Genomic DNA, 15,500 nt, shown 5'->3' with positions numbered 1-15,500 from the left:
ATGTTTCTGCACGCAGAAAAACAGCCTCTTTCTTACACGCAGAATGTTGAGGTGTATTACAGAAGAGCGGAAAACACTGCGGATTTGGACAGGTTGGCGTTGCTGTTGTTTTCCTCTGGATTTGCATACACTTTCTGGATGTTTTTTTACAGACCTAAATGAGGACCGACGACGAAAGGCTGTTCGTTTTGAGCCCTTTGATTAAGCGATAAGCATTAAAAACACCAGAGTCGTGTCGTGTGACAGGTGCTCAGGACGCGCAGACGCGCCGGTGAGGACTTTACTTTTACGCAACGTATTCTTTGTTGGTCGTATTACTGTCAAAATGGTCAATTACAAAAACGCTATTCTGTAATCGTATTCTTTCATCTTTTTTTGATATTATTAGTGAACTCTGCGTTTGGCTTTGCTTATTGAATGTTTTATATCATTGTATTAACTAATGTTGTTAAACGTGGTTGAGTTAGGTCAGTATTATATGGAAATGAATATTGAATGAATGCAGTTGGTAGAAGGCTTGTCTTGTTGTGGTTGGTGGTTCTTAACTAAGAAGGCTTTACGGTTAGAATATAATGGAAGATGGTACTATATAACTATAGTGTGCTTTTAAGTCAATAATAGCAAGACTACGTTGTTAATATGTTAATTTACCTACATTTATTTGACACACACTGTAGGCTACTGTAAACAAACAATACATGCAAGACTATATCAAATACATATATATATATATATATATTTCAAAATATTTCTTAAACATTTTAGGATTAGCTTGTTCGATATTTGAGACTTGAATATAGTTGCTTATATAAATTGAAGTGACCCCTTAAATGAGTTTTATAATGTAATTCAAAGTTTAAGCATTAAATTCACTCTGATTTCACCTTTGACACGGTCTTACTCAGTCGACATTAACGACTGCAAGGTTATATATTCACACAATGTTCTTTAGAAGGATTGTATGTTGAAAACAGTACATGACAAGAAAACATTATTCTTGGGGTTGTTTTTACAGGCAGGCTTACAAATCTTTTACTGAGTTCGAGAGCCACATTACCATAACTGTGATCGATGACATTTTACGGTTTAACATTCACATAAATGTAATTTGAGTTTGAAATCGGAAATATATTTTTACGTTGAAAGATCATTTATATCACATGTTAATATGCTTTGTACTTTTACATGCAATTCAAAACGTTTTGTAACTGAGTCAAAGCATGTATTCATATTTCAGATTCAACAGATGCCCCCAATGATTACAGATAGTAAAGAAGTACAATTTCTTCAGTATTTTTTGCCATGCTTAATACAGTCCTTTCTGAACCAAAGGGCCCAACATAACACATTTAAAGGGTGACTGTGGTCAGCTTGGATGAGAAATATTTGCATTTTTTCTCTCTTAGAGCGTCTTAGAAGAGTTGACACGTCTAATATCATAATGTGTGTTGGCATTTGATGTTTAAATGGGGCGGACCTCATGACCACCACAATGGCTGCAGATTTATTGGCCAAAAGAAGAATGATTTTACGGACTTCAAGGAGCAGATGGAGCAGGACGGACAGATCTGAACTTGGTGAGATTTTGGATTACAAATGTGTATCTAAAATGTAAGTCTACAGGATTTTGTGCTAGTTCATGAGCTTATGCAGATAGGTTGACCTGAAACAAAGCTTAGGAAGCTTCGGTTCAGACAGTTTTGTTTTCTTAGGAGCGAATGGATTAGTCAAATGTGGTTAGTGTTTGTCAATGCTGGTCAAATTGTAATCCCATGGGTCGTGCAGACCTCAGGTCTGGCATATTTCATAGAATATGCAAAGCGATTCAGAGAACGCCCATTTGAACTGCACCTCTTTATTCCGACCGATTCTCTCGTCGATCTTGATCTTTCTCATCTCTATGCATCGGTTTGTCTTTGTATATCAATAGGTTTTTAACGCTCGATCCGTTTTGTTTTAAACAGAAACGTGTAACGAAGACATCGTGCAGAACTGGCTTACGTCAATCTCCAAGTAAGAGCCGAATCTCATAAATGCACAGGTCTGTTTCACTCTGGCTTTATTTAGGATGGCCATAAAATCTATGTTGAAGGTTTTTACCTTGCTGTGCTTTTTTCATTGTGATCTGTTAAGCTTTTCCTTGTAGTGACCTGGTTACAAATACAATGTAAATTCTTTGTTTAGGGAAGAAACAAAACCAGTGGTTGTCCTGGAGACGACAGGTAAGGGTATTACTGCATTTTCAAAAACAAAAAGTATTTTCGAAGCCATGGTATAAAATGTGGTGCAAATTCATTAGATTTGTGTATTGTTACACCTTTGTTTATATTTTACATATGTAGGTTGATATAATAAAGTTGGATAAATCATTTTCCCTCCCAGAGCATGCAAATGTTGTGTTAATATCATTAACATGATCTGTTTGGTAAACAGTCCGGTTTAGTTTCTAGTTTCATCACTAAACCAGCAGGTGATCCGACTGTATTGGTTTTATATTTGTATACTTTATTTAAATTCTATATAATAAACAACATCGATTTGCTTTCAGCGAAGACCGTTAAGGAAACTGACAGCAAAGATGATGACCTGGCATTGGGAGTAGAAGGTAAGCATTCTTTATTTTATAATGTTTGGTTTTATATTATGATTTTGAAGGACCGAGCTAATCCTGGATTTTAAACACGGCAAACCTTTCCATACCTTCTAACACAAACACCAGCGGAGTGTGAGACATTCCAGTCCCGGCTGTCTCAGTCCTGCTACTCCTGAACTTGTCCAAATTGTGCCACAAATCATTTGCAGAAACATCTGCTTCTGTGTGGTTTCCAATCAAGCGAAACAGATAAGGAGTAGATAAAGCAGGGAAATATGTGTTGTTCATCACAAAGCGATTTACCCAAGTGGGACATGTCCCTGGATCCTTGTTGGACCTGAGACAACTTTCAGTGTAATATTTTATGGCGGATGTTTCAAGGACGTTGTGATACTCCTGTGAATTAAAATGAAGATAATAGTTTGGGTTAGGTTTGGACCCATTAGGGATGTTTGAGTTGTACCTGCTGCTAAAATATTGATATTAAGATTGTCCCGCCCTCCGTTCCAAACCCTGATGACTTCAAAAATGGAAAATAAATGTTATGAGAGTCAATGGGGGATGAGATCTGTTTGGTTATTGACATTCTTCCAAATATCTTCCTTTGTGTTTAGCAGAAAAATAAGAATTACAACCTCAGTATGAGTAAATGATAATAGAATTGTATCCATTTAAACGTAACACAACAGCATTTGGATTTGCAATGAAGTGAGTGTTGAGTCAGTAATGACTACATTTTCATTTTTGGCTGAGCTGTTCCTTTAAGCACACACAGGGAAATTTACTGAGGTTTACCTACGAGCTACGCTGATCGGGCGTCCTTTCGCTTCAGTACACGGGGCATTCAACAGCTTCCTAAACTTTTAATATGTCTCAATATAGTGTTTACTTTGCCCATCTACACGCCATAATTCTCAGAAGAAAAATGATCTTTGCTCTTTTCGAGTCAGGATGGAGTTCTCAGTTGTGTTTCATTTAAGTATCAATTTAGGAGAAATCTAAAAAGAAAGAAATGAGACAATTGGTCAAACACATGAAGTGTAAGATGAGTGTTGATTGGAGAGGTGAAATAATCTGGATTTGGGTTTATATTGATCCTTTATCAAGAGTTTATATGAGATCTTGAATCATATTGACTTTTGATTGTGGACTTGACAAATCTGAGCTCAGCTTGTGACATTGTTGACATCTCTTTTGAAACTCTAAAGGAGACATTTGTGAGATTTCTCGATCTTTTGCCAAGAAGAAATATTTGAGATGCAGGAGAATGGTTCACCATCAAAATTAAAATTCCTCTTGTTATTTCAAGCTTGTATGACTTTCTTTCTTCTGCAGGACACAAAAGAAGATATTTTGATGTTGGTAACAGAAATCCTTTGGTCCCCATTGATTTTGTGTCCATACAGTCATTTTCATTTTGAAGGTGAACTAACTTTGAAGGCACGTTTCCGTTCGTTCTCCATTTAATCTCAATAATGTCTAAGTGTTATATTAAAGAGATCTCATCTGTGATTTTTCCTCCTTATGTGGTTTGCTGTTATATTTTGGCTCTTGGCTGTTATCATCCACCTCTCTTTGGAAAATGTTGCTTACGTCCTCTAAGTCTCCGCTTCCTATTCTGTCAGTCAGATTTGTCAGTCAGACACACCTCTTGTGATGTGGTGCTTTGGTTTCGTAACACAGTGGCAATGGACGCTACAGAATGGAATAGATTGTTACTCTTTGGAATCTGCTACGATTTAAAAAAAGATTGCTAAGACAGTGTTAGCTTTACTTTATGGACCAGCTTGTGCTTATAAGAAGACATCAAGACTCAACACGTCCCTGACAGCATGCCAAAGTCTTCTGTAGAGTTGTTTATGAGAACATCAACGTGACAACGAAGAATATTCACCTAATATAGCTACCTTACAACCGCCGGAGGTGTTTTCCATCTTTAAATGTCCTCCTCTTTTCTTTTCCTGTGTTTGACGCAGCATCTTTATATGGTAAACGCTCCTTCAGGACTGTGCGCGACTTTCTGAGGTAAGAACTCAACTGGTATTCTTGCTTTGCTTTGTGCTATGTTTAACTTTGAGAAAAACTCCTTTATATATGTGTGAATATTTGTGGAATTTCTTTATTGATGTTTTGGGATGACGCAGAAAGAAAATACATCCGTGTATCTGGATGGTTACTTCCAAGAGGATTTTGTACACGTCTTTTGACACAATAATGTAAATCGTTTCAAATATTGAAGCTGGATTTAAACAAACTCTTTAATTATAGTCAGCGATATTACAATTTGACGACGTTAGTGTTTGGAAAACCCAATGTGAAACATTTGTTATGTGACTATATACTGTTAGGGTGTGTATATAGATGTATATGAGTGTGTACCGATATATATATATATATATATATATATATATGTGTGTGTGTGTGTATATAGTATATGTATACTGTATATCAGCCATGACGTGATGAAGTCCTGTTGGCATGAATATGTATATCTATGTGAGCTGGACCTCTCTAATTCTAACACCTGTCAGAATCCTGAGTCACATTTCCCATGCAAATGCTCACGTGGTGGCATACTCATGGGCTGCTGGGCTGGTTTGCATGAGGTGGAATGTCGCTGATGGAGAGAAGAGCGATTCCAGGAGTGACTGTAGGGATGTGGAAACTAGGGAATAGGTCAACAGTGTTTAATCACGTCTCGGGGTCCTCCTCCTAAAATTGTCTAATGTCACATACAGGTCGTCTCAGGATCTTCCTGCTCTGAGCAGGTGGAACAGCTTTGCATCTGCTTTATCGACGCAATCTGAAGTCAGGTCAGGACCTTCCATATCTTTAAATATATCATTGCTGTCCTTCGGAAAACATGTATGTCCGAATTAAAATAATGAAGTATGGGGATACGAGGTTTCAGACGGACAGCAGCGATATATTTCTGTCTATAGGTGTGATGCCTTTATTGATTAAATAAAAAATATAAAATGACGTCAAAGGTTGTGTTTATTTTCGATTTTGTTTACATTTACATTTTTTATTAAAAAAAATGATGAACTTTTCAACTAAATTTCTGTATCTGATTATTTCTTTAAACCACTGAGTTCGTCTCATTTTTCGTTACACTTCAAAGGTGGCGCGGCTTAACGTTCACATCCACATTTTTTTGAAGATATTAATTCAAGTGATTTTTTATTCACAGCGTTATGGACGTGTTGAACATGCTGCAGGAGGACCCTGAAGAATTTCTACTGGATTTGGGATTCGGCATCGATGAGCCCGACATCACGGGAAGGATTCCGGCACGATTTCTCAGTTACCAATCCAATGCCCGTGGCATCAACTTCCAGCTGTTTCTGGATGCTCAGCAAAGCCGAAATGACATCGAAAACCCAGATGTCAGGAGTGAGTAACCAGTTTGCAGAATATAGGAGCTTGTCCGACCTCTGTATCCATAGATCTTTTCAGTAAAAGTGGATGCTGAAAGATGTAAAAATTTTGCGCAGAACTACACATTGGTAAAATTGACCTCAGTACCTTAGTTGTTGGATGACAAGTAAGTGATCGTAACCATGAATACACACTTTTTCAAAAGATAAAAATGTGACATTCATTTCCTGTACAGCTGCGATATGGTGAAGGTCTGAAAGGCAAGCAAAATGCTTTATGAAACTTCCTCTGTTTTCAGGTCGGTTTAGACAGCTCGAAGTTCTCCAGCAGGTCACCACAACGTTCTCCAATCTGGTCGGTGCTCAGTGTTCAGACCCATATTTCTCCCAGACGGAGACACGTGAAAGAAGAAAGCGTGTGGCCACCATTCTGCGTAGGGCTGCCAAGAAGACCCTCAGACAAGAGCGAACGTCACAAGCCAAGCTTTCTTCCGCAACCTCGACTCAGTCCGATCCAGAATACTTATTAGATAAAAGAATCCCTCCAAAACGCACCAAAGTGTCTGACGGAAGCAGTCTCTCTCCTCTGAAGGAAGAGCGCAGCGTTAGTTCGGAGCCTGTTGTGAAAGTAACAACAGACTCGTTGAAACTCGACTCGGCCCCATCGTCCGTGGGAAAGGGGACGCGAGAGCCCTTGGAATCCTTCGAGCTGGAGGAGGTGAAGTGTAGTGGATCTGCTGTGACATCGTCCCTGTGTAGGTCCACATTAGTCCGTTTCTAACGTTGATCTGTCTTCTCCCAGATTCAGAGTGTAGATGAAGGAAGTGTTCTGGGGAAATGCAGCGTTCCTGTGGATCCTGGAGGTCTGTACTGTTGATTTTAAGCTGACTGAAAGGGATAGTTCACCAAAAATGAAAAGTCTTAAATCATTACTCACCCTCGTGTCAATCCAAGCTTGTATGACTTTGTTCTTCCGCAGAACACAAAATAATTTAAGAACGTTTGTGACCACACAGCATTGGCCCCCATCTTATTATGGAAAAAAAGAGTCGTGCATGTTTTTAGCTCTAAAATTGTTGTTTGCATGAGAAGTAAATGTTTTCTTTTTGAAACCCCCGGTGTGGATTCAAATAAGTTACATGCAACAATTTCCATCTTAGATATTATGCAAATGAGACTCATGAGATTGTTCAAACACTGTCATGCGTTCAGAGTCTTCGTTACGGCCATGAATAGTTCAAACTGACCTATCACTACCACAACATGTTTATTTAGTCTGAATAAGACGCTTTAGTGTTCTTTTGAAGGACTGGTGATAATAGGTCTTGGTTCTGTGTAGGTGGACTTTTGGACTCTCATGTGATGAGAACAAACAGCTATCAGTCTGACAGCTGTGGCTTTTTAGAAGAACCGTTCATACCTGCCGTGTTTGGATCTGAGCTCAGGGTGGTAAGATATGCCTTCTTCAATACATTTTAGGGTTTGTGTTATCAAACAGTTTTGAATCTGTGCTTTCTCTAAAAAGGCTTATAGCATTTCAGGATAACATTTCATATATGATAGCTAGTGTACTTTCAATGGTAAGATACTGGTATAGTAGCTTGCGATGATTTGCTCACATATTTAGTGTAAAGCAAATGGGAAATTGTAAAAAGCGCTATAGACATTTTAATTGAATTAGACAAGTAGACCAAAGTCGGCTATAAATAGTCCGTTTTCAAAGTGTAAGTATCAGATTGACACAAATGGAATGAGAGTGTAATGTATGTAAACAAATGACGCTGTTGCTATATTTATAAAAAAATTATATTATAACATATTTTGTGTGTGACATCCTAAATTCTTTTTAAGAAAAATACATTTACGGGATTGTATGTTAACCTTTGTACTTTAAGGCTCCCTTAAGAAACAAAAATGTATTGGAACCAAGTGATTATAGTTTTCAAGATATGAAAAGTGGCAATTCCTTATGTATTGTTCCACGTATTTTGATATGGTTAACGGTGTATTATTCTATGTATTTTCAAACATATGGGATGATTTAATAAATTGTCAGTTAATGAATAAAAAAATATATTTTCTTTGGGTGTTGTCCAATTACAATTTTTATGATATATAATATTCTACCTAAAGATGTATATTTGTTATAGAAATATCACTTTTTGTTATATATTGAAATATCAGAATATGTATTCAACAAATCTAAAAATAATGTAATAAATATGTGAATAGTTTGGTTTCAAAATGAGATTTTAAATTTTGTTAACCTGTTTTTATTGTGTTAGTCAGCTGTATTTTTTAAGTTAGTATGGCTCAAAACAAACCAAACCATACCAAATGCAGTTTAATTGTTAATGGAATACTCAATTAAAAATACAGGATTTTTTAAACTTGGATTTATCTCATTTTGGAACCAAACTCTTCATATATTGTTAAACATATTTTTATTTTTGGGCTTTTTAGATGATTTCAACGCTAGTTTTGTATTATTTCCATTTTTTGTCAAATCATTTGAGGCTCCCAGTAGGCCTTTTAAAAGTCACAGATTTTACTGACTTCGGTGTATTTATGAATATCTGTTTCATGTGTACTTTGCTTTGCAGAGGCTGGATGGCATTTCACAAGACGATACAAAAAGCAGGCAAAATAATTCAGTTCACACAAAGGCATCCACAGAGAACCACAGTCACACCAACTCCTCCACATCACCCTCTATAAACAGTGTTCTGGGAGAAGAAAACTCTGGAAGTATTCAAAACACGGTGGACTCGCACACTGTTCTGGGAACAGCAGATTTCGACTCGGACCAGACAAAAACAATTCTGACTGAAAAGAAAAATTCAGATTCTTCGTCAACAGATATTAGTCCAATTAACAGTAATGGTGTTTACACGCTAGCGTACTTCGTTCAGATGGAACCTATGAGTTATCCGGCAGAAATTCGTGACAGACTACAACCCCCCGATCAGCGTTTTTGTACTCAAAGCACGTCCCTATTTGATGAACTACAATCTGCTGAGACAAACTACTCTCCGGCTGTTCCAGGAACAATCGTGGAGAATACAGTGACCACTCCTGAGGTATGTGAGCCGGTCGTGTCCTCAGAAACCGCAGTCTCCGATCCCATAACAGAATCACAGTATCAAACTGTCAATCCTGACGGTGCAGTCGGACACAATTCCCCCACGGCGCTCAAACGCAGAAGACAATCTTTCTCCAGGAGGTCCTGTTCTGATGTGTTCTATGACTCTGGAGTTGTGCAAACGCCCACCACATATTCTCCATTTACATCCGTGGAGACCTCCACTCCTTACTTGTGGAACTCTATGGAACGTTCTAGAGATATCCGATGTTTGCAGGTGCGGTCCATGTCTCTGGATACGGGGTTGTCGTATGAGGAGGAAGACCACAGGTGGGAGTGTGCGCTGTGGGCGGGGACGCAACAATGCTTTTACTGCGGGTCTCCGGTCAGATACAATAACAGCTGGGCAAAACTTCAACCTGAGCTGCCGTCTAATCTGCCTGTGAGTGAATTACACCATTTATTTATAAGGTGCTGCGTGTCGTTTTTTAAGATGAAGATCAATTGGCGGAAATGCAATATAATATACATAACTTTGTCTTCAGAGGTGTATAAATACCTCACATAATGAAGCGTTATGTTTTTATTACCTTAGTATGAGCTATTTCTATCTACATACACGGCGGGTCCCCTTACATGGAAGTCGCCATGTTGTTTCTACAGTAGCCCTAAACGGACAAACTGCTCTGTATTTTGTAAAAAACGTGACGACATCTTAGTTCTGTGTCAGCAGTTATCTTAATAACTGGATAATATTATAGCAGACATAGATTTGTGTGTTTTGTTTTGTGTCTCCCTTTAAAAGATCATGAACCTGCATTTAATTAGATTACTGTACAAATGACTCTATTTAATTAGTATTTAATTACTGATTGCTTTCTATATCCTACATCAACCTTCATTAGTTAAGTGATTCAAGGATAGACACGAAGCAGCTCTTTTAATTCATTCGAATAATAATATAAAAGTAGATAAAGTAGTATTATTAGCTGACTACAAATGTGAGAATTATACATTAAAGCCTCGATTTTAAAGTACGTCATTGTTTGATGTCAATTCCACTATTCCACACACATATGCATATTACACACAGTATTAAGTTTAATTACATCAGAACTAACTGTAATTCAATTTCAGACATTTCTTTAGTAATCCCTTACTTTACTTTTTCAAGGGAAAAGTAATTCAATTACAGTCACTTATTACTTAGTCACTAACACCCAAAGCTGCATACAACCCACTTTTCATGTGTGGACAAACCGAAAAACAACTTGTTCACAACTACACTAGTATCTTTTTACTGGTTTTAAGAGCAAATTAGGATTAAACATGTTCTATTCTTGGACAAACTCTCGTGCCTCGTCCTCTTCAGTCTGTGCTTGCGAGAGGCTTACAGTATGTTTAATGAGGCTCATTGGAATTTGAATACTTCATTTGCATGTGTAATGGAAAATACTAGAACACGTCTACCACTTCAGAATCTTCATGCCCTTCAAACACAGACGCACACAACTAACCTCCGTAGCTCACATCCTCGCTCGAAAACACTCAAGTGAAGCTCTGCATTCGGAGGTCAAAGGTCCCAGATCGACCAAAACACCTGCTTAAAGGGATCATTCACCCGAAGATCTCAATTCTGTCATTCACCCTCATGTCATTCAGAATCTGTTTATGACTAATACATATTTAATTCAATATATTCTTCTCTGTTTTCAGTACTCTCTGAACGAGCTAGAAGACATGATGAAGTGCATTAGAAAGTTTCGGACTGTTTTAACTGAAATTGAAATGAGGCTAGAAGAAGAGCAGGCGTCTGTGCTCGGCCCTCTTTCAGAGTCTTACAGGTGAATTTGGGGTCTGCGTGGATGTTGTCGTGTTGATTTAACGGTACTGTTTAAGTTTCAGTGCTTGATGTTGAGTTTGTGTTTCAGGGAGGAAGTGGAAGATGTTTTGAGGCTTCGAGCGGCTGTCAAAGAGGAAGCCAGCGTGTTGGAACAGCAGTTATCTGATTTGGTTCATCACTACGACGACGGCATAAAAATAGTAAAAGAAGACATATGTACACCGTGTACGGTTAATGGGTCTTTCTCATAAAGCTGAATTGTGTTGCTTCAACCTTGTGCCGTTGTGTTGCAGAAGCTGAATCGACTCTTGGACGAACAGTCTCGGCTGTGTTCCCAGCTGCAGATCGTTCCTTCTGACCCGCCTGGTCCACAACCCGCCTCCACCAGGAACGTCTCCGTCCAGTGCTGTCTGCCCCCTGTGACGTCCAGCCCACAGAGATGTTGCCATCATCACTGCACATGTCACACACATCAGAGGACATGGCAGGACCCTCACAGGTCCCCCTATCAAACCCAGTGGGATTCTAACTACAAGCCGGACCAGTTGGACTTCGTAGCCTTTATTAAAAGTGTAAGTTCTCGTACTGTCTTTGAGAAAATAATAATGATAATGACTAAATGTTAATAAAAGTGTTAATGAGGGATTAACAATTTTATGGATATCGTGTTATCGCAATAGCAAAATTGTCTAGATATTATGGTGGTCACATGACTGTACTAAACGATAGGTCTTCCGGGCCTAACATAGAGAAAGTTAGAAATACCTCTAAACAACAATTATGATCAGAGGATAAAGAAAAGAGGATGCTTATGGCACGTTTCCAGGTCTTCATTTGTCATTTTAAATAGCGCAATAAATATCGCACTGTTGACTTTATACAGAGGTATTATCGTGAATTGAGATTTTGTTAATTGTGCGTTTTATCTTTCAGTTGAAAAATTCATTGCAGCTGTCTCTGAAAAGTACCTCGTTGGAATAAAGTTTGTGGGATTTACGTATTTGGTGAGTTTAACATTTGGAATCTAAAAGATGTTATTTTCATAGTAAATTTTACTTAGAAGTAACTTTATAATAGTTTACTTCATGTACTTAACTAAACAAAGGCATTTGAACTAAAAAATATGAAATACCTGAATCTATAATAAATCTGCCCAAACATATCTGGAAAACTAAAATTAAAAATATAATAAAAACATGATCTAAATTGTATAAAATAGAAAAAGTTATAAACTTGTATAGCAAAATAAAATAAACAAATTAAATGACAAAAGCTCATAACAGAACACAATTGCTAAAAAGTTTACAAATTAACTAATTTTGAAAACTAAAAATGTGAATAAAAATAAAATAAAGCTGAAAACAAAACAAAAATCTGAAGAGTGAGAATATACAGTATACTGTATATGAATCTATAATCTGAGTAACAGAGTCAACACACTTGTATTAAAAGCCACAAACTTACTTTTAATTTAATTTCATGGACACAATTTCACATTTTATTTAAAAATTAATTAAAAAATTTTGTCTCTCGTCTTAATTTTTTTGTAGTAACTGCGTTCACATTTTCTATTTTCAACCTTCGCGGAAGACGAGATGGACGCGTGTTCGTGGTAATCGTGGCACCTGATTCACGGCATTCGCACCGCCTGCCGCAAGGTCGCGTCTATGCCTGTCTTTGCATTGACTTTGTGTGTAATTTACTAGCGCCTTAATTCGCATCTGGTGTGAACACAGCATAAGTGCTGACTCCCCGAGTTCAAGACCAATGCTGGGTTCACACCAAACGCGAACAATCGCATTCCACGATCTTAATTTTTCGCACCGCCCGAATCGCATCATTCGCACCGCCTGCCGCGAGTTCGCGTCTTTGCATTGACTTTGTGTGTAATTTACTAGCGCCTTAATTCGCATCTGGTGTGAACACAGCATAAGTGCTGACTCCCCGAGTTCAAGCCTAATGCTGGGTTCACACCAAACGCGAACAATCGCGTTCCACGCTATCTATTGCTCGCGGGGAAAGTTTATTATTTTCGCGTGAATGTCACGAAATGAAAAATATTTTCAACTTTCACAGAAGACGATATTGACACGTGTTCCCCCGATTCGCATCATTCGCACTGCCTGCCACAAGTTCGTGTCTTTACACGTCTTTGCATTGACTTTGTATGTAATTTACTCATGGCAAGCGCTTAATTCCTGTTTGGTGTGAACCCATTAGAAAGTGCTGATTCCTGAGTTCAAGACCAATGCTGGGTTCACACCAAACGCGAACAATCGCATTCCACGATCTTAATTTTTCGCACCGCCCGAATCGCATCATTCGCACCACCTGCCGCGAGTTCACGTGTTTGCATTGACTTTGTATTTAGATGTATAAACTGTCCAGATGAATAATATCTGTACGTATCTTCTCTAACGCAGCACAAGTCCCGCACAACAACCCCGGCAGCTTCACTCTCACTCTTATTCTGTACCTCTGTTTGTCTTCATGTGTAATGAAGCACTTCACTGTCACGCTGTGTGTTGACCGTATAAGGAAGCAGCTGCTCTCCTGACAGACCCGAGTGTTTCACATCCCTCAGACCCAATCCTACTGCTTCCTGATGGATCGGACCTTGATCTCATGCCTCTTCCAGTGTTTCAGAGTATGTTCACATACATGTATATTTAAAGTTTCTGGAGAATCCAGGAGATACATGTTTTGAAATGTTATTACCATCAGAACTGATATTGTGGGACCACCATAGGGAAATCTCCCACAATAAATAAACTGATGAACTATGAGTTTATGAATAGTCGATTATTAAATTGTTAAATTGAATCCTATGGTTAATGGCCTTTGTTACTTAACAAACTTAAAGTAATCAGAACACCAACAGTTGAAACCATGTTTTTTTGGTAGTAGAATCCTGGTTAATTTTCAATAAAAGATGGTTACAGCCAAGTTTTCATTACGGAGTTTAACATTAAGTGTTATTTTATTTAAACCTTGTAAATTCTGTAAAGCACATTTTGGTTGTGTCTTGTTATAAATTGAACATCATGATGCCCCTGACTCGTGACTTATTTTTTTCTAAATATATTTTGTACAATAAGATTTCAGTCCTGTTGCAGAACAAAATCCTTGAAATGGAATAGGAAAATAATTTGGCTAATAATGGTCCTATACTCTAAAATCAAACTATTCATCGCATCTAAAATAAAAGTTTGTGTTAACATAATATATGTCTGTGTACCGTTCATATTCATATAGAAAATATAAACGCATGCATAATGATGTTTTCATATTTAGGTCATATTCACATGCATTTATTTAGATTTACCAATAATTTAAATTAAATTATACACAAATGTTTAAACATTTTTTTTTTCTGAAATATATGCATGGATGTTTTCAAAATGAATATGCAAAGTACACATATATTAGGTAAACACAAACTTTTATTCTGGATAAAACTTTTATTCAGTGATTGTTGTTTCCCCAAATATGATGTACATTCAATAACACCTCCATCAACAGTGTGACTGAATTCACTATCTGTAATTGATCTTAAAATAATATCAATACTACGTCATGGCAAAACAAACTAGACCATTTCCTGAGAATCAACTTAACACTTTTAATCCCCTATCAGTGTTTAGGGATGCAAAGTGCTGAACTGTATACCCATCGGGTAAATCCAGGTTTATGTTTACTTGTCCTGGGCACGTTTCCATATCACTCATTGGGTATGCATGTGTAGTTTAAGTCCTGTATAACAGGACTGACGTTCAATGAATAATAATACAAATATGGAAACCACTTCACATGCACTCCATACACACTCAAAGCAGGAGGAGGAAACCAAACTCACATCGAAAGACATCAAAGCATCTCAGCCAACAACACGTCCACATTGTTTTCCTTTAATATGAATATGATTCATTTACTCTCGCTCTTAACGTGCGCTTTGGATGGGTCCTAAATATTGGTTATTGTAAAGGCGAACATGTTTTTTTTATTATGTGGTATTTATTTTAGATAGGCTGAACCACATTTGCAATCAAATTATCACTTTGAGAACATTGTCTTTTGAATCCCACTTACGTTAGTTCTGTGTACAAACTGAACTGCTAAAATTGTTAGAGTTCATTCGATGACCTCGATGACGTGTGTTCACGGAAGCTAGAATGATAGACACATCACAAGGACCTCGGTCACCGTGACAACAGCCTCTAATGGAGACAGAATTGGAGGAGACGCCTCCTTCTGGAGTACATAACCCCTCTCTCTCATCTGGTCCACACTCTCTCTCTCTCTCTCTCTCTCTCTCTCTCGAGCGTTCTGATGCACTGAGGTAAGACCCTTTCTCTTTAGGTTTTATTTCAGAGTAACATGAATTTCATCACTGAATTCAAACTTTTGTGGCATGTAATTGTTCGTATATACTGTGCATGTTTCCTATTTAAAGCACAAGCAAAATGGATCTGTGTAAAGTGTGTGTAAAATCATTCGTAATTTAAAATATGATATTTTATCATGTACGTAGACATTTAAGGTTGTATATGTTAACATTGAACTTACAATGAACAATATTTCTATGCTAATGTTCATTTCAGC

At 37.6% G+C, this 15,500-nt stretch overlaps 1 protein-coding gene across 1 annotated transcript; it reads left to right on the top strand.

Moving 5' to 3' along the window:
- Positions 1-179: 179 nt before the first annotated feature.
- On the top strand, positions 180-13,948 carry itprid1 (ITPR interacting domain containing 1). The gene is made up of 17 exons (XM_079447617.1): positions 180-271; positions 1,407-1,577; positions 1,965-2,013; positions 2,185-2,222; positions 2,549-2,605; positions 4,570-4,618; positions 5,332-5,406; positions 5,787-5,989; positions 6,273-6,691; positions 6,776-6,836; positions 7,313-7,422; positions 8,577-9,497; positions 10,772-10,899; positions 10,987-11,098; positions 11,192-11,470; positions 11,832-11,902; positions 13,322-13,948. The coding sequence occupies exons 2-16, from the start codon at positions 1,481-1,483 to the stop codon at positions 11,877-11,879; spliced, it is 2,646 nt and encodes an 881-aa protein (XP_079303743.1). The 5' UTR covers positions 180-271; positions 1,407-1,480; the 3' UTR covers positions 11,880-11,902; positions 13,322-13,948.
- Positions 13,949-15,500: the final 1,552 nt, after the last annotated feature.

This window comes from Barbatula barbatula (assembly GCF_947034865.1).
Source record: "Barbatula barbatula genome assembly, chromosome: 23".
Taxonomy (NCBI): Eukaryota; Metazoa; Chordata; class Actinopteri; order Cypriniformes; family Nemacheilidae; genus Barbatula; species Barbatula barbatula.
This window is presented reverse-complemented; position numbering and strand designations above follow the sequence as displayed.